The 20,338-nt window shown below is 54.2% G+C and overlaps 1 protein-coding gene across 1 annotated transcript in view; it reads right to left on the bottom strand.

The window, feature by feature from the left end:
• The window catches only part of LOC140494786 (uncharacterized), a 309,123-nt gene extending 290,267 nt beyond the window's left edge, over positions 1-18,856 (bottom strand). The window contains exon 1 of the mRNA XM_072594381.1: positions 18,694-18,856. Within this exon, the coding sequence (XP_072450482.1) occupies positions 18,694-18,822 (129 nt within the window). The 5' untranslated portion in view covers positions 18,823-18,856. The remainder of the gene's footprint in view (positions 1-18,693) is intronic.
• Between the last annotated feature and the right edge of the window lie 1,482 nt (positions 18,857-20,338).

Raw genomic sequence — 20,338 nt, 5'->3', positions numbered from 1 at the left:
CTGACAGTACCACACTTGGAATATACCACACTCAGACAATGCCACACTCTGACAGTACCACACTTCGGCAGTGCCGCACAATGACAGTGCCGCACAATGACAGTGCCACACTCTGACATTGCCACACTCCGACAGTGCCACACATGGATATTGCCACGCTCGGACCGTGTCACACGCAGACGGTGCCACACTTGGACAGTGCTACACTCGGACAGTGCCACACTTGGTCCGTGACACACTCAGGCAGTGCCACACTTGGACCTTGCCACACTAAGACAGTGCCACACCCTGACAGTGCTGAACACTGACAGTGCCACACACAGACCGTGCCACACACAGACCGTGCCACACTCCGACAGTGGCACACTCTGACACTACCACACACGTACAGTGCCACACTCAGATAGCACCACACACCGACAGTGTCACACTCAGACAGTGCCACACTCAGATATTGCCACAATCAGACAGTATCACACTCAGACAGTGCCACACTCAGACAGTGCCACACTCGGACAGTACCACACTCGGACAGTACCACACTCAGACAGTGCCACACTCGGACAGTGCCACACTCAGACAGTGCCACACACGGACGGTGCCACACACCAACTGTGTCACACACAGACCGTGCCACACTCCGACAGTGCCACACTCTGACAGTGCCACACTCTGACAGTACCACACTCAGACAGTGCCACACACCAACTGTGTCACACACAGACCGTGCCACACTCCGACAGTGCCACACTCTGACAGTGCCACACTCTGACAGTACCACACTCAGACAGTGCCACACTCTGACAGTGCCACACTCTGACAGTGCCACACACGGACGGTGCTACACACCAACAGTGTCACACACAGACCGTGCCACACTCCGACAGTGCCACACTCAGACAGTGCCACACTCAGACAGTGCCACATTCAGACAGTGCCACATCGGACAGTACCACACTCGAACAGTGCCACATTCAGACAGTGCCACATCGGACAGTACCACACTCGAACAGTACCACACTCAGACAGTGCCACACTCAGTCAGTACCACACTCCGACAGTGCCACACTCAGACAGTGCCACACTCCAACAGTACCACACTCAGACAGTGCCACACTCCAACAGTGCCACACTCAGACAGTACCACACTCAGACAGTGCCACACTCCAACAGTACCACACTCTGACAGTACCACACTCAGACAGTGCCACACTCCGACAGTACCACACTCAGACAGTACGACACTCAGACAGTGCCACACTTGGACAGTGCCACACTCCGACAGTGCCACACTCGGACAGTGCCACACTCCGACAGTGCCACACTCGGACAGTACCACACTCAGACAGTGCCACATTCAGACAGTACCACACTCAGACAGTGCCACACTCAGACAGTACCACACTCAGACAGTGCCACACTCAGACAGTGCCACACTCGGACAGTACCACACTCAGACAGTGCCACACTCGGACAGTGCCACACTCAGATAGCGCCACACTCAGATAGCGCCATACTCGGAGAGTACCACACTCATACGGTGCCACACTCAGACAGTGCCACACTCGGACAGTACCACACTCCGACAGTGCCACACTCAGACAGTACCACACTCAGACAGTGCCACACTCAGACAGTGCCACACTCGGACAGTACCACACTCAGACAGTGCCACACTCCGACAGTGCCACACTCGGACAGTGCCACATTTGGACAGTGCCACACTTGGACAGTGCCACACTCAGACAGTGCCACACACCAACAGTGTCACACACAGACCGTGGCACACTCCGACAGTGCCACACTCCGACAGTGCCACACTCAGACAGTGCCACACTCACACGGTGCCACACACAGACCGTGCCACGCTCAGACAGTGCCACACTCCAATAGTGCCACACTCAGACAGTGCCACACTCAGACAGTGCCACACTCCGACAATGCCACACTCTGACAGTACCACACTTGGAATATACCACACTCAGACAATGCCACACTCTGACAGTACCACACTTCGGCAGTGCCGCACAATGACAGTGCCGCACAATGACAGTGCCACACTCTGACATTGCCACACTCCGACAGTGCCACACATGGATATTGCCACGCTCGGACCGTGTCACACGCAGACGGTGCCACACTTGGACAGTGCTACACTCGGACAGTGCCACACTTGGTCCGTGACATACTCAGGCAGTGCCACACTTGGACCTTGCCACACTAAGACAGTGCCACACCCTGACAGTGCTGAACACTGACAGTGCCACACACAGACCGTGCCACACACAGACCGTGCCACACTCCGACAGTGGCACACTCTGACACTACCACACACGTACAGTGCCACACTCAGATAGCACCACACACCGACAGTGTCACACTCAGACAGTGCCACACTCAGACAGTGCCACACTCAGACAGTACCACACTCAGACAGTGCCACACTCAGACAGTGCCACACTCGGACAGTACCACACTCAGACAGTGCCACACTCAGACAGTACCACACTCAGACAGTGCCACACTCAGACAGTGCCACACACGGACGGTGCCACACACCAACTGTGTCACACACAGACCGTGCCACACTCCGACAGTGCCACACTCTGACAGTGCCACACTCTGACAGTACCACACTCAGACAGTGCCACACACGGACGGTGCCACACACCAACTGTGTCACACACAGACCGTGCCACACTCCGACAGTGCCACACTCTGACAGTGCCACACTCTGACAGTACCACACTCAGACAGTGCCACACTCTGACAGTGCCACACTCTGACAGTGCCACACACGGACGGAGCTACACACCAACAGTGCCACACTCAGACAGTGCCACATTCAGACAGTGCCACATCGGACAGTACCACACTCGAACAGTGCCACATTCAGACAGTGCCACATCGGACAGTACCACACTCGAACAGTACCACACTCAGACAGTGCCACACTCAGACAGTGCCACACTCAGTCAGTACCACACTCCGACAGTGCCACACTCAGACAGTGCCACACTCCAACAGTACCACACTCAGACAGTGCCACACTCCAACAGTGCCACTCTCAGACAGTACCACACTCTGACAGTGCCACACTCCGACAGTACCACACTCAGACAGTGCCACACTCAGACAGTGCCACACTCCAACAGTGCCACACTCAGACAGTGCCACACTCAGACAGTACCACACTTGAACAGTACCACACTCAGACAGTGCCACACTCAGACAGTGCCACATTGGACAGTACCACACTCAGACAGTGCCACACTCGGACAGTGCCACACTCAGATAGCGCCACACTCAGATAGCGCCATACTCGGACAGTACCACACTCATACAGTGCCACACTCAGACAGTGCCACACTCGGACAGTACCACACTCCGACATTGCCACACTCAGACAGTACCACACTCAGACAGTGCCACACTCAGACAGGGCCACACTCGGACAGTAACACACTCAGACAGTGCCACACTCCGAGAGTGCCACACTCGGACAGTGCCACATTTGGACAGTGCCACACTTGGACAGTGCCACACTGAGACAGTACCACGCTCAGACAGTGCCACACTCAGACAGTACCACACTCGGACAGTACCACACTCGGACAGTGCCACATTTGGACAGTGCCACACTTGGACAGAGCCACACTCAGACAGTACCACACTCAGACAGTGCCACACTCCGACAGTACCACACTCAGACAGTGCCACACTCAGACAGTGCCACACTCCGACAGTACCACACTCGGACAGTACCACACTCAGACAGTGCCACACTCAGACAGTACCACACTCAGACAGTGCCACACTCCGACAGTACCACACTCAGACAGTGCCACACTCAGACAGTGCCACACTCAGACAGACCCACACTCAGACAGACCCACACTCAGACAGTACCACACTCAGACAGTGTCACACAGGGACAGTACCACACTCAGACAGTGCCACACTCGGACAGTGTCACAGTCCGACAGTGCCACACTCAGACAGTGCCACACTCGGACAGTACTACACTCGGACAGTGCCACACTCAGACAGTACCACACTCAGACAGTGCCACAGTTGGACAGTACCACACTCAGACAGTGCCACAGTGGGACAGTGCCACACTCAGACAGTGCCACACTCAGACAGTACCACACTCAGACAGTGCCACAGTTGGACAGTGCCACACTCAGACAGTGCCACATCGGACAGTACCACACTCAGACAGTGCCACACTCAGACAGTGTCACACTCCGACAGTGCCACACTCAGACAGTGCCACACTCGGACAGTACCACACTCGGACAGTGCCACACTGGGACAGTACCACACTCAGACAGTGCCACACTCCGACAGTGCCACACTCGGACAGTGCCACATTTGGACAGTGCCACATCGGACAGTACCACACTCAGACAGTGCCACACTGGGACAGTACCACACTCAGACAGTGCCACACTCGGACAGTGTCACACTCAGACAGTGCCACACTGGGACAGTACCACACTCAGACAGTGCCACACTCGGACAGTGCCACACTCAGACAGTGCCATATCGGACAGTACCACACTCGAACAGTACCACATTCAGACAGTACCACACTCAGACAGTGCCACACTCAGACAGTACCACACTCAGACAGTACCACACTCAGACAGTGCCACACTTGGACAGTACCACACTCGGACAGTACCACACTCGGACAGTACCACACTCAGACAGTGCCACACTCGGACAGTACCACACTCGAACAGTACCACATTCAGACAGTACCACACTCAGACAGTGCCACACTCAGACAGTGCCACACTCCAACAGTACCACACTCTGACAGTACCACACTCTGACAGTACCACACTCAGACAGTGCCACACTCCGACAGTACCACACTCAGACTGTGCCACACTCCGACAGTGCCACACTCAGACAGTGCCACACTCAGACAGTGCCACATTGGACAGTACCACACTCCGACAGTGCCACACTCTGACAGTGCCACACTCTGACAGTACCACACTCAGACAATGCCACACTCCGACAGTGCCACACTCAGACAGTGCCACACTCAGACAGTACCACACTCGAACAGTACCACACTCAGACAGTGCCACACTCAGACAGTGCCACACTCAGTCAGTACCACACTCCGACAGTGCCACACTCAGACAGTGCCACACTCCAACAGTACCACACTCAGACAGTGCCACACTCCAACAGTGCCACACTCAGACAGTACCACACTCTGACAGTGCCACACTCCGACAGTACCACACTCAGACAGTGCCACACTCGGACAGTGCCACACTCAGATCGCGCCACACTCAGATAGCGCCATACTCGGACAGTACCACACTCATACAGTACCACACTCAGACAGTGCCACACTCAGACAGGGCCACACTCGGACAGTACCACACTCAGACAGTGCCACACTCCGACAGTGCCACACTCGGACAGTGCCACATTTGGACAGTGCCACACTTGGACAGTGCCACACTCAGACAGTACCACGCTCAGACAGTGCCACACTCTAACTGTACCATACTCGGACAGTACCACACTCGGACAGTGCCACATTTGGACAGTGCCACACTTGGACAGTGCCACACTCAGACAGTACCACACTCAGACAGTGCCACACTCCGACAGTACCACACTCGGACAGTACCACACTCAGACAGTGCCACACTCAGACAGTACCATACTCGGACAGTACCACACTCAGACAGTGCTACACTCCGACAGTACCACACTCAGACAGTGCCACACTCAGACAGACCCACACTCAGACAGTACCACACTCAGACAGTACCACACTCAGACAGTGTCACACACGGACAATACCACACTCAGACAGTGCCACACTCGGACAGTGCCACACTTGGACAGTGTCACACTCCGACAGTGCCACACTCAGACAGTGCCACACTCAGACAGTGCCACACTCGGACAGTACTACACTCGGACAGTACCACACTCAGACAGTGCCACAGTTGGACAGTGCCACAGTTGGACAGTGCCACACTCAGACAGTGCCACATCGGACAGTACCACACTCAGACAGTGCCACACTCAGACAGTGTCACACTCCGACAGTGCCACACTCAGACAGTGCCACACTCGGACATTGCCACACTCAGACAGTGCCACACTCAGACAGTACCACACTCAGACAGTGCCACACTGGGACAGTACCACACTCAGACAGTGCCACACTCCGACAGTGCCACACTCGGACAGTGCCACATCGGACAGTACCACACTCAGACCGTGCCACACTGGGACAGTACCACACTCAGACAGTGCCACACTCGGACAGTGCCACACTCAGACAGTGCCACACTGGGACAGTACCACACTCAGACAGTGCCACACTCGGACAGTGCCACACTCAGACAGTGCCACATCGGACAGTACCACACTCAGACAGTGCCACACTCGGACAGTGCCACACTCAGACAGTGCCACACTCGGACAGTGCCACACTCAGACAGTGCCACACTGGGACAGTACCACACTCAGACAGTGCCACACTCGGACAGTGCCACACTCAGACAGTGCCATATCGGACAGTACCACACTCGAACAGTACCACATTCAGACAGTACCACACTCAGACAGTGCCACGCTTGGACAGTACCACACTCAGACAGTGCCACACTTGGTCAGTGCTACACTCAGACAGTACCACACTCAGACAGTGCCATATCGGACAGTACCACACTCGAACAGTACCACATTCAGACAGTACCACACTCAGACAGTGCCACGCTTGGACAGTACCACACTCAGACAGTGCCACACTTGGTCAGTGCTACACTCAGACAGTACCACACTCAGACAGTGCCACACTCCGACAGTACCACACTCAGACAGTGCCACACTCAGACAGACCCACACTCAGACAGACCCACACTCAGACAGTACCACACTCAGACAGTGTCACACAGGGACAGTACCACACTCAGACAGTGCCACACTCGGACAGTGTCACAGTCCGACAGTGCCACACTCAGACAGTGCCACACTCGGACAGTACTACACTCGGACAGTGCCACACTCAGACAGTACCACACTCAGACAGTGCCACAGTTGGACAGTACCACACTCAGACAGTGCCACAGTGGGACAGTGCCACACTCAGACAGTGCCACACTCAGACAGTACCACACTCAGACAGTGCCACAGTTGGACAGTGCCACACTCAGACAGTGCCACATCGGACAGTACCACACTCAGACAGTGCCACACTCAGACAGTGTCACACTCCGACAGTGCCACACTCAGACAGTGCCACACTCGGACAGTACCACACTCGGACAGTGCCACACTGGGACAGTACCACACTCAGACAGTGCCACACTCCGACAGTGCCACACTCGGACAGTGCCACATTTGGACAGTGCCACATCGGACAGTACCACACTCAGACAGTGCCACACTGGGACAGTACCACACTCAGACAGTGCCACACTCGGACAGTGTCACACTCAGACAGTGCCACACTGGGACAGTACCACACTCAGACAGTGCCACACTCGGACAGTGCCACACTCAGACAGTGCCATATCGGACAGTACCACACTCGAACAGTACCACATTCAGACAGTACCACACTCAGACAGTGCCACACTCAGACAGTACCACACTCAGACAGTACCACACTCAGACAGTACCACACTCGGACAGTGCCACACTTGGACAGTACCACACTCGGACAGTACCACACTCGGACAGTACCACACTCAGACAGTGCCACACTCGGACAGTACCACACTCGAACAGTACCACATTCAGACAGTACCACACTCAGACAGTGCCACACTCAGACAGTGCCACACTCCAACAGTACCACACTCTGACAGTACCACACTCTGACAGTACCACACTCAGACAGTGCCACACTCCGACAGTACCACACTCAGACTGTGCCACACTCCGACAGTGCCACACTCAGACAGTGCCACACTCAGACAGTGCCACATTGGACAGTACCACACTCCGACAGTGCCACACTCTGACAGTGCCACACTCTGACAGTACCACACTCAGACAATGCCACACTCCGACAGTGCCACACTCAGACAGTGCCACACTCAGACAGTACCACACTCGAACAGTACCACACTCAGACAGTGCCACACTCAGACAGTGCCACACTCAGTCAGTACCACACTCCGACAGTGCCACACTCAGACAGTGCCACACTCCAACAGTACCACACTCAAACAGTGCCACACTCCAACAGTGCCACACTCAGACAGTACCACACTCTGACAGTGCCACACTCCGACAGTACCACACTCAGACAGTGCCACACTCGGACAGTGCCACACTCAGATCGCGCCACACTCAGATAGCGCCATACTCGGACAGTACCACACTCATACAGTACCACACTCAGACAGTGCCACACTCAGACAGGGCCACACTCGGACAGTACCACACTCAGACAGTGCCACACTCCGACAGTGCCACACTCGGACAGTGCCACATTTGGACAGTGCCACACTTGGACAGTGCCACACTCAGACAGTACCACGCTCAGACAGTGCCACACTCTAACTGTACCATACTCGGACAGTACCACACTCGGACAGTGCCACATTTGGACAGTGCCACACTTGGACAGTGCCACACTCAGACAGTACCACACTCAGACAGTGCCACACTCCGACAGTACCACACTCGGACAGTACCACACTCAGACAGTGCCACACTCAGACAGTACCATACTCGGACAGTACCACACTCAGACAGTGCTACACTCCGACAGTACCACACTCAGACAGTGCCACACTCAGACAGACCCACACTCAGACAGTACCACACTCAGACAGTACCACACTCAGACAGTGTCACACACGGACAATACCACACTCAGACAGTGCCACACTCGGACAGTGCCACACTTGGACAGTGTCACACTCCGACAGTGCCACACTCAGACAGTGCCACACTCAGACAGTGCCACACTCGGACAGTACTACACTCGGACAGTACCACACTCAGACAGTGCCACAGTTGGACAGTGCCACAGTTGGACAGTGCCACACTCAGACAGTGCCACATCGGACAGTACCACACTCAGACAGTGCCACACTCAGACAGTGTCACACTCCGACAGTGCCACACTCAGACAGTGCCACACTCGGACATTGCCACACTCAGACAGTGCCACACTCAGACAGTACCACACTCAGACAGTGCCACACTGGGACAGTACCACACTCAGACAGTGCCACACTCCGACAGTGCCACACTCGGACAGTGCCACATCGGACAGTACCACACTCAGACCGTGCCACACTGGGACAGTACCACACTCAGACAGTGCCACACTCGGACAGTGCCACACTCAGACAGTGCCACACTGGGACAGTACCACACTCAGACAGTGCCACACTCGGACAGTGCCACACTCAGACAGTGCCACATCGGACAGTACCACACTCAGACAGTGCCACACTCGGACAGTGCCACACTCAGACAGTGCCACACTGGGACAGTGCCACACTCAGACAGTGCCACACTGGGACAGTACCACACTCAGACAGTGCCACACTCGAACAGTGCCACACTCAGACAGTGCCATATCGGACAGTACCACACTCGAACAGTACCACATTCAGACAGTACCACACTCAGACAGTGCCACACTCAGACAGTACCACACTCAGACAGTACCACACTCAGACAGTGCCACACTTGGACAGTACCACACTCGGACCGTACCACACTCAGACAGTGCCACACTCGGACAGTACCACACTCGAACAGTACCACATTCAGACAGTACCACACTCAGACAGTGCCACACTCCGACAATGCCACACTCAGACAGTACCACACTTGGAAAATACCACACTCAGACAACGCAACACTCGGACAGTACCACACTTCGGCAGTGCCGCACAATGACAGTGCCGCACAATGACAGTGCCACACTCTGACATTGCCACACTCCGACAGTGCCACACATGGATATTGCCACACTCAGACCGTGTCACACGCAGACGGTGCCACACTTGGACAGTGCTACACTCGGACAGTGCCACACTTGGTCCGTGACACACTCAGGCAGTGCCACACTTGGACCTTGCCACACTAAGACAGTGCCACACTCCGACAGTGCTGAACACTGACAGTGCCACACACAGACCGTGCCACACTCCGACAGTGGCACACTCTGACACTACCACACACGTACAGTGCCACACTCAGATAGCACCACACACCGACAGTGTCACACTCAGACAGTGCCACACTCAGATATTGCCACACTCAGACAGTGCCACACTCAGACAGTACCACACTCAGACAGTGCCACACTCGGACAGTACCACACTCAGACAGTGCCACACTCGGACAGTGCCACACTCAGATATTGCCACACTCAGACAGTGCCACACTCAGACAGTACCACACTCAGACAGTACCACACTCAGACAGTGCCACACTCGGACAGTGCCACACTCAGACAGTGCCACACACGGACGGTGCCACACACCAACTGTGTCACACACAGACCGTGCCACACTCCGACAGTGCCACACTCAGACAGTGCCACACTCGGACAGTGTCACACTCGGACAGTACCACACTCCAACAGTGCCACACTCAGGCAGTGCCACACTCTGACATTGCCACACTCCGACAGTGCCACACATGGATATTGCCACACTCGGACAGTGCCACACTCGGACCGTGTCACACGCAGACAGTGCCACACTTGGACAGTGCTACACTCGGACAGTGCCACATTTGGTCCGTGACACACTCAGGCAGTGCCACACTTGGACCTTGCCACACTAAGACTGTGCCACACTTGGACCTTGCCACACTAAGACTGTGCCACACTCCGACAGTGCCACACTCCGACAGTGCCACACTCAGACAGTGCCACACTCACACGGTTCCACACTCACACGGTGCCACACACAGACCATGCCACACTCAGACAGTGCCACACTCCAACAGTGCCACACTCAGACAGTGCCACACTCTGACAGTCCCACACTTGGAATATGCCACACTCTGACAGTCCCACACTTGGAATATACCACACTCAGACAATGCCACACTCTGACAGTACCACAGTTCGGCAGTGCCGCACAATGACAGTACCGCACAATGACAGTGCCGCACAATGACAGTGCCACACTCCGACAGTGCCACACATGGATATTGCCACACTCGGACCGTGTCACACGCAGACGGTGCCACACTTGGACAGTGCTACACTCGGACAGTGCCGCACTTGGTCCGTGACACACTCAGGCAGTGCCACATGTGGACCTTGCCACACTAAGACAGTGCCACACTCCGACAGTGCTGAACACTGACAGTGCCACACACAGACCGTGCCACACTCCGACAGTACCACACTCAGACAGTGCCACACTCGGACAGTGCCACACTCAGACAGTGCCACACTCAGACAGTGCCACACACGGACGGTGCCACACACCAACTGTGTCACACACAGACCGTGCCACACTCCGACAGTGCCACACTCAGACAGTGCCACACTAAGACAGTGCCACACTCGGACAGTGTCACACTCGGACAGTACCACACTCCAACAGTGCCACACTCAGGCAGTGCCACACTCTGACATTGCCACACTCCGACAGTGCCACACATGGATATTGCCACACTCGGACAGTGCCACACTCGGACCGTGTCACACGCAGACAGTGCTACACTCGGACAGTGCCACACTTGGTCCGTGACACACTCAGGCAGTGCCACACTTGGACCTTGCCACACTAAGACTGTGCCACACTTGGACCTTGCCACACTAAGACTGTGCCACACTCCGACAATGCCACACTCCGACAGTGCCACACTCAGACAGTGCCACACTCACACGGTGCCACACTCACACGGTGCCACACACAGACCGTGCCACACTCAGACAGTGCCACACTCCAACAGTGCCACACTCAGACAGTGCCACACTCTGACAGTACCACACTTCGGCAGTGCCGCACAATGACAGTGCCGCACTATGACAGTGCCGCACAATGACAGTGCCACACTCAGACAGTGCCACACCCGGACAGTGCCACACTCAGATAGCGCCACACTCAGACAGTGCCACACTCGGACAGTACTACACTCGGACAGTGCCGCACTTGGTCCGTGACACACTCAGGCAGTGCCACACTTGGACCTTGCCACACTAAGACAGTGCCACACTCCGACAGTGCTGAACACTGACAGTGCCACACACAGACCGTGCCACACTCCGACAGTGGCACACTCTGACACTACCACACACGTACAGTGCCACACTCAGATAGCACCACAAACCGACAGTGTCACACTCAGACAGTGCCACACTCAGATATTGCCACACTCAGACAGTGCCACACTCAGACAGTACCACACTCAGACAGTGCCACAAACAGACAGTGCCACACTCGGACAGTAGCACACTCAGACAGTGCCACACTCGGACAGTGCCACACTCGGACAGTGCCACACTCAGACAGTGCCACACTCAGACAGTGCCACACACGGACGGTGCCACACACCAACTGTGTCACACACAGACCGTGCCACACTCCGACAGTGCCACACTCAGACAGTGCCACACTCAGGCAGTGCCACACTCTGACATTGCCACACTCCGACAGTGCCACACATGGATATTGCCACACTCGGACAGTGCCACACTCGGACCGTGTCACACGCAGACTGTGCCACACTTGGACAGTGCTACAATCGGACAGTGCCACACTTGGTCCGTGACACACTCAGGCAATGCCACACTTGGACCTTGCCACACTAAGACTGTGCCACACTTGGACCTTGCCACACTAAGACTGTGCCACACTCAGACAGTACCACACTCCGACAGTGGCACACTCTGACACTACCACACTCGTATAGTGCCACACTCAGATAGCACCACACACCGACAGTGTCACACTCAGACAGTGCCACACTCAGATAGCACCACACACCGACAGTGTCACACTCAGACAGTGCCACACTCAGATATTGCCACACTCAGACAGTGCCACACTCGGACAGTACCACACTCAGACAGTGCCACGCTTGGACAGTACCACACTCAGACAGTGCCACACTTGGTCAGTGCTACACTCAGACAGTACCACACTCAGACAGTGCCACACTTGGACAGTACCACACTCAGACAGTGCCACACTCAGACAGTGTCACACTCAGACAGTGTCACACTCCGACAGTGCCACACTCAGACAGTGCCACACTCGGACAGTACCACACTCGGACAGTGCCACACTCAGACAGTACCACACTCAGACAGTGCCACACTGGGACAGTACCACACTCAGACAGTGCCACACTCCGACAGTGCCACACTCCGACAGTACTACACTCGGACAGTGCCGCACTTGGTCCGTGACACACTCAGGCAGTGCCACACTTGGACCTTGCCACACTAAGACAGTGCCACACTCCGACAGTGCTGAACACTGACAGTGCCACACACAGACCGTGCCACACTCCGACAGTGACACACTCTGACACTACCACACACGTACAGTGCCACACTCAGATAGCACCACAAACCGACAGTGTCACACTCAGACAGTGCCACACTCAGATATTGCCACACTCAGACAGTGCCACACTCAGACAGTACCACACTCAGACAGTGCCACAAACAGACAGTGCCACACTCGGACAGTGCCACACTCAGACAGTGCCACACTCAGACAGTGCCACACACGGACGGTGCCACACACCAACTGTGTCACACACAGACCGTGCCACACTCCGACAGTGCCACACTCAGACAGTGCCACACTCAGACAGTGCCACACTCAGGCAGTGCCACACTCTGACATTGCCACACTCCGACAGTGCCACACATGGATATTGCCACACTCGGACAGTGCCACACTCGGACCGTGTCACACGCAGACTGTGCCACACTTGGACAGTGCTACACTCGGACAGTGCCACACTTGGTCCGTGACACACTCAGGCAATGCCACACTTGCACCTTGCCACACTAAGACTGTGCCACACTTGGACCTTGCCACACTAAGACTGTGCCACACTCCGACAGTGCCACACTCCGACAGTGGCACACTCTGACACTACCACACTCGTATAGTGCCACACTCAGATAGCACCACACACCGACAGTGTCACACTCAGACAGTGCCACACTCAGATAGCACCACACACCGACAGTGTCACACTCAGACAGTGCCACACTCAGATATTGCCACACTCAGACAGTGCCACACTCGGACAGTACCACACTCAGACAGTGCCACGCTTGGACAGTACCACACTCAGACAGTGCCACACTTGGTCAGTGCTACACTCAGACAGTACCACACTCAGACAGTGCCACACTTGGACAGTACCACACTCAGACAGTGCCACACTCAGACAGTGTCACACTCAGACAGTGTCACACTCCGACAGTGCCACACTCAGACAGTGCCACACTCGGACAGTACCACACTCGGACAGTGCCACACTCAGACAGTACCACACTCAGACAGTGCCACACAGGGACAGTACCACACTCAGACAGTGCCACACTCCGACAGTGCCACACTCGGACAGTGCCACATCGGACAGTACCACACTCAGACAGTGCCACACTGGGACAGTACCACACTCAGACAGTGCCACACTCGGACAGTGCCACACTCAGACAGTGCCACACTGGGACAGTACCACACTCAGACAGTGCCACACTCGGACAGTGCCACACTCAGACAGTGCCATATCGGACAGTACCACACTCGAACAGTACCACATTCAGACAGTACCACACTCAGACAGTACCACACTCAGACAGTACCACACTCAGACAGTGCCACACTCGGACAGTACCACACTTGGACAGTACCACACTCAGACAGTGCCACACTCAGACAGTGTCACACTCAGACAGTGTCACACTCCGACAGTGCCACACTCAGACAGTGCCACACTCGGACAGTACCACACTCGGACAGTGCCACACTCAGACAGTACCACACTCAGACAGTGCCACACAGGGACAGTACCACACTCAGACAGTGCCACACTCCGACAGTGCCACACTCGGACAGTGCCACATCGGACAGTACCACACTCAGACAGTGCCACACTGGGACAGTACCACACTCAGACAGTGCCACACTCGGACAGTGCCACACTCAGACAGTGCCACACTGGGACAGTACCACACTCAGACAGTGCCACACTCGGACAGTGCCACACTCAGACAGTGCCATATCGGACAGTACCACACTCGAACAGTACCACATTCAGACAGTACCACACTCAGACAGTACCACACTCAGACAGTACCACACTCAGACAGTGCCACACTCGGACAGTACCACACTTGGACAGTACCACACTCGGACAGTACCACACTCAGACAGTGCCACACTCGGACAGTACCACAGTCGAACAGTACCACATTCAGACAGTACCACACTCAGACAGTGCCACACTCAGACAGTGCCACACTCCAACAGTACCACACTCTGACAGTACCACACTCAGACAGTGCCACACTCCGACAGTACCACACTCAGACTGTGCCACACTCCGACAGTGCCACACTCCAACAGTGCCACACTCAGACAGTACCACACTCCGACAGTGCCACACTTCAACAGTGCCACACTCAGACAGTACCACACTTGGACAGTACCACACTCAGACAGTGCTACATTGGACAGTACCACACTCAGACAGTGCCACACTCGGACAGTGCCACACTCAGATAGCGCCACACTCAGATAGCGCCATACTCGGACAGTACCACACTCATACAGTGCCACACTCAGACAGTGCCACACTCGGACAGTACCACACTCCGACAGTGCCACACTCAGACAGTACCACACTCAGACAGTGCCACACTCAGACAGTGCCACACTCGGACAGTACCACACTCAGACAGTGCCACACTCCGACAGTGCCACACTCGGACAGTGCCACACTCGGACAGTGCCACATTTGGACTGTGCCACACTCGGACAGTGCCACACACCAACAGTGTCACACACAGACCGTGGCACACTCCGACAGTGCCACACTCCGACAGTGCCACACTCAGACAGTGCCACACTCACACGGTGCCACACACAGACCGTGCCACACTCAGACAGTGCCACACTCACACGGTGCCACACACAGACCGTGCCACACTCAGACAGTGCCACACTCCAACAGTGCCACACTCAGACAGTGCCACACTCTGACAGTACCACACTTGGAATGTACCACACTCAGACAATGCCACACTCTGACAGTACCACACTTCGGCAGTGCCGCACAATGACAGTGCCGCACAATGACAGTGCCACACTCCGACAGTGCCACACATGGATATTGCCACACTCGGACCGTGTCACACGCAGACGGTGCCACACTTGGACAGTGCTACACTCGCACAGTGCCGCACTTGGTCCCTGACACACTCAGGCAGTGCCACACTTGGACCTTGCCACACTAAGACAGTGCCACACTCCGACAGTGCTGAACACTGACAGTGCCACACACAGACCGTGCCACACTCCGACAGTGGCACACTCTGACACTACCACACACGTACAGTGCCACACTCAGATAGCACCACACACCGACAGTGTCACACTCAGACAGTGCCACACTCAGATATTGCCACACTCAGACAGTGCCACACTCAGACAGTACAACACTCAGACAGTGCCACACTCAGACAGTGCCACACTCGGACAGTACCACACTCAGACAGTGCCACACTCGGACAGTGCCACACTCAGACAGTGCCACACTCGGACAGTATCACACTCGGACAGTGTCACACTCCAACAGTGCCACACTCAGGCAGTGCCACACTCTGACATTGCCACATTCCGACAGTGCCACACATGGATATTGCCACACTCGGACAGTGCCACACTCGGACCGTGTCACACGCAGACAGTGCCACACTTGGACAGTGCTACACTCGGACAGTGCCACACTTGGACAGTACCACACTCAGACAGTGCCACACTTGGTCAGTGCTACACTCAGACAGTACCACACTCAGACAGTGCCACACTTGGACAGTACCACACTCAGACAGTGCCACACTCAGACAGTGCCACACTTGGACAGTACCACACTCAGACAGTGCCACACTTGCTCAGTGCTACACTCGGCCCATGACACACTAAGGCAGTGCCACACTCGTACCGTGCCACACACTGACAATGCCACACATGACCGTGTCACACTCTGACAGTACCACACTCAGACAGTGCCACATTCAGACAGTGTCTCACTCCGACAGTACCACACTCAGACAGTGCCACACTCAGACAGTACCACACTCAGACAGTGCCTCACTCCGACAGTACCACACTCAGACAGTGCCACACTCAGACAGTACCACACTCAGACAGTGCCACACTCCAACAGTACCACACTCAGACAGTGCCACACTCAGACAGACCCACACTCAGACAGTACCACACTCAGACAGTGCCTCACTCCGACAGTACCACACTCAGACAGTACCACACTCTGACAGTACCACACTCAGACAGTGCCACACTTGGACAGTGCCACACTCGGGCCATGCCACACTCCGACAGTGCCACACTCTGACAGTGCCACACTCCGACAGTGCCACACTCTGACAGTGCCACACTCCGACAGTGGCACACTCTGACAGTGCCACACTCAGATAGTGCCACACTCAGACAGTGCCACACCCCGGAAGTGCCACACTCAGACAGTGCCACACTCTGACAGTGCCACACTCAGACAGTGCCACACTCTGACAGTGCCACACTCAGACAGTGCCACACTCTGACAGTACCACACTCAGACAGTGCCACACTCTGACAGTGCCACACTCAGACAGTGCCACACTCGGACTATGCTGCATGGAGAGGCTCAGCTGCGGTTATGACCTGAAGCCCTCAGAGGTAGAAGAATGGTCCACAATAATTCATTCTAGCGGTCTTGGTTTCATATTACCTTGCAATATTTAGGAGAATGTCCCAGGGTCGATGAAATGGTTGGCTTTTCGATGACCATCCTAAGGTGAGTATTTGTTGTACAGAACAGGACCGATCAGTAAATAGGGCAGAACCTGCTGAATCTCCAACACAAGGAGCTCCTGGGCAGGAAAACCAGATTTCTACGTTTTTCACAGCAGAGTGTCTATTGACCAGTTTGGTTTCTGTTCTGAAATGAGGTATGAGGGTTAGGTCACACCATTGGTGCTGTTCACTGGAACAAAGCAGGGTTCCAGTTAGTCGATTACAAGAACCAGTCACTTGCTCACTGTAACCAAAAACAGAAATTGCTGGAAAAGCTCAGCAGGTCTGTGGAGAGAAATCAGAGTTAACGTTTCAGGTCCGAAATAGACTCAAAACGTTAACACTGATTTCTCTCCAAAGATGCTGCCAGACCTGCTGAGCTTTTCCAGCAATTTCTGTTTTTTGTTTCTGATTTCCAGCATCTGCAATTCTTTCAGATTTTACTCCCTGTAACCAAACAGGCTTCCACACTCACCAATAATCTTTCACATTAAACAGTCAGTGATTCCCAGTAACCAGTCAGTCTGTCTCACTAACCAGTCAGTCATTAATCAATCATTCTCACTAACCAGTCAGTTACTTAACTTGACATTTGCTTTCGAGAGACACGTTTAGACAGTCTGATGTCAAAATTTGGCATTTTGCTCTAGTCATTACTCACTCTCTCAATCATTTGAAAATTCTTTACAACCAGCACTGACTCCCACGCCTGAAAGTGACTGTTGCTTTTCTCCCTGCCAAAGAGGAACAGGCCAGGCAGCCGGGCACTGAGCAGGATGGCCCAGCTCATTCTTCACATTTTTAAGTCACGCTCTGCATCTGTCCGTGAAATGTGGCTGATTGTTTGATCTGCAGCTGCTTTTTACATTCGCTCAGTGTATCGGCTGTCTGCTGAGCTTGCCAAGTCTTCCCGTCATCTTTCAAATTCACACCACCAAAGGTTAAAAGAACTTGCATTCACATAGCACCCTTAAAGGGCCTGACAGCACAGAGGGAGGCCATTTGACCTATCCTGCTGGTGTTGGCTGTTTGAGACAGCAGTTATACAGTCATAGAGTCACACAGTATGGAAACAGACCCTTCAGTTCAACCAGCCAAACATAATACCAAAGTAAACTTGATCCCACCTGCCTGCTCCTAGCCCATATCCCTCCAAACCTTCCCTAATCATGTACCCATCCAACTGTCTTTTAAATGTTGTTAAAAGTCACATGACACCAGTCTGGACAATTCATTGAGGGGAAAAGATGCTTCTGATGAAGAGTCAACAGACTCACGACACTGATCCTGCTTCCTTCCCACATGTACCTGCTGAATCTCTCCAGGATTTGTATAAAAATAGGGAGGTTTTCCTAAAACTACATGAGGCACGAGGCAGGTCACAGCTGGAATATTGTGAACAGGCTCGGTCTCCTTATCTCCCAACCATCCAATAAAGTTCTCTTGCCTGATACAGGGAAACTGAATAGACTGGGCTGTACACATTGGAATGTAGAAGAATGAGAGGTGACCTGATTGAAACACACCAGTTTCATAAGAGGCTTGACATGGTTTGTTTCCCCTTGTGGGAGAGTCCACAGGGTGTAATCTCAGTGTAAGGGGGTCACACACTTAAGAAAGAGATGAGGAGGAATTTCTTCTCTCAAATGGGAATGAATCTGTGGAATTCTTTCTCACAGGAGACTGTTGAAGCTGGGGCATTGAGTGTATTCAAGGCTGAGGTGGAGTTTTAATCAGTAAGGGGGGGGGAAATCAAGGGTTATGGGGATAAGTGGAGCATTATCTAATCAACCTCAATCTCATTGAATGGTAGAATGTACTCAATGGGCTGAATGGCCTACTCCTGCACTTATGTTTTACTGTCTTATGGATTTTAAATCGATGACCCCTGGTTATTGACTGACTCCCTGGAAGGGCTGGTTCCTCTCTTTCTCTCTCTCTCTCTCTCTGCTTCATCAAATCCTCTCATCAGTTTGAAAACCTCTGGTTAGTCACCTATGATTGGGCTTCACTGGAAGATCAATCTGAACCTATCTAGACTCAGACCACTCGGAGATCAGTCTGAACCTACCTAGCCTCACAGACCACTTGGAGATCAGTCAGAGATCAGTCTGAATCTATCTAGCCTCATAGACCACTCGGAGATCAGTCAGAGATCAGTCTGAATCTACCTAGCCTTACAGACCACTTGGAGATCAGTCAGAGATCGGTCTGAACCTATCTACCCTCAGAGAGCACTCCAAACCTCCTTGCAGCCAATGGAATATCTTTCATGAATCGCAGTTGGAATTGTAAATGCCCCCATT

Source organism: Chiloscyllium punctatum, chromosome 24, assembly GCF_047496795.1.
Source record: "Chiloscyllium punctatum isolate Juve2018m chromosome 24, sChiPun1.3, whole genome shotgun sequence".
Taxonomy (NCBI): domain Eukaryota; kingdom Metazoa; phylum Chordata; class Chondrichthyes; order Orectolobiformes; family Hemiscylliidae; genus Chiloscyllium; species Chiloscyllium punctatum.
The sequence above is the reverse complement of the archived record's forward strand: the minus strand, read 5'-3'. Positions and strand labels throughout refer to the sequence as shown.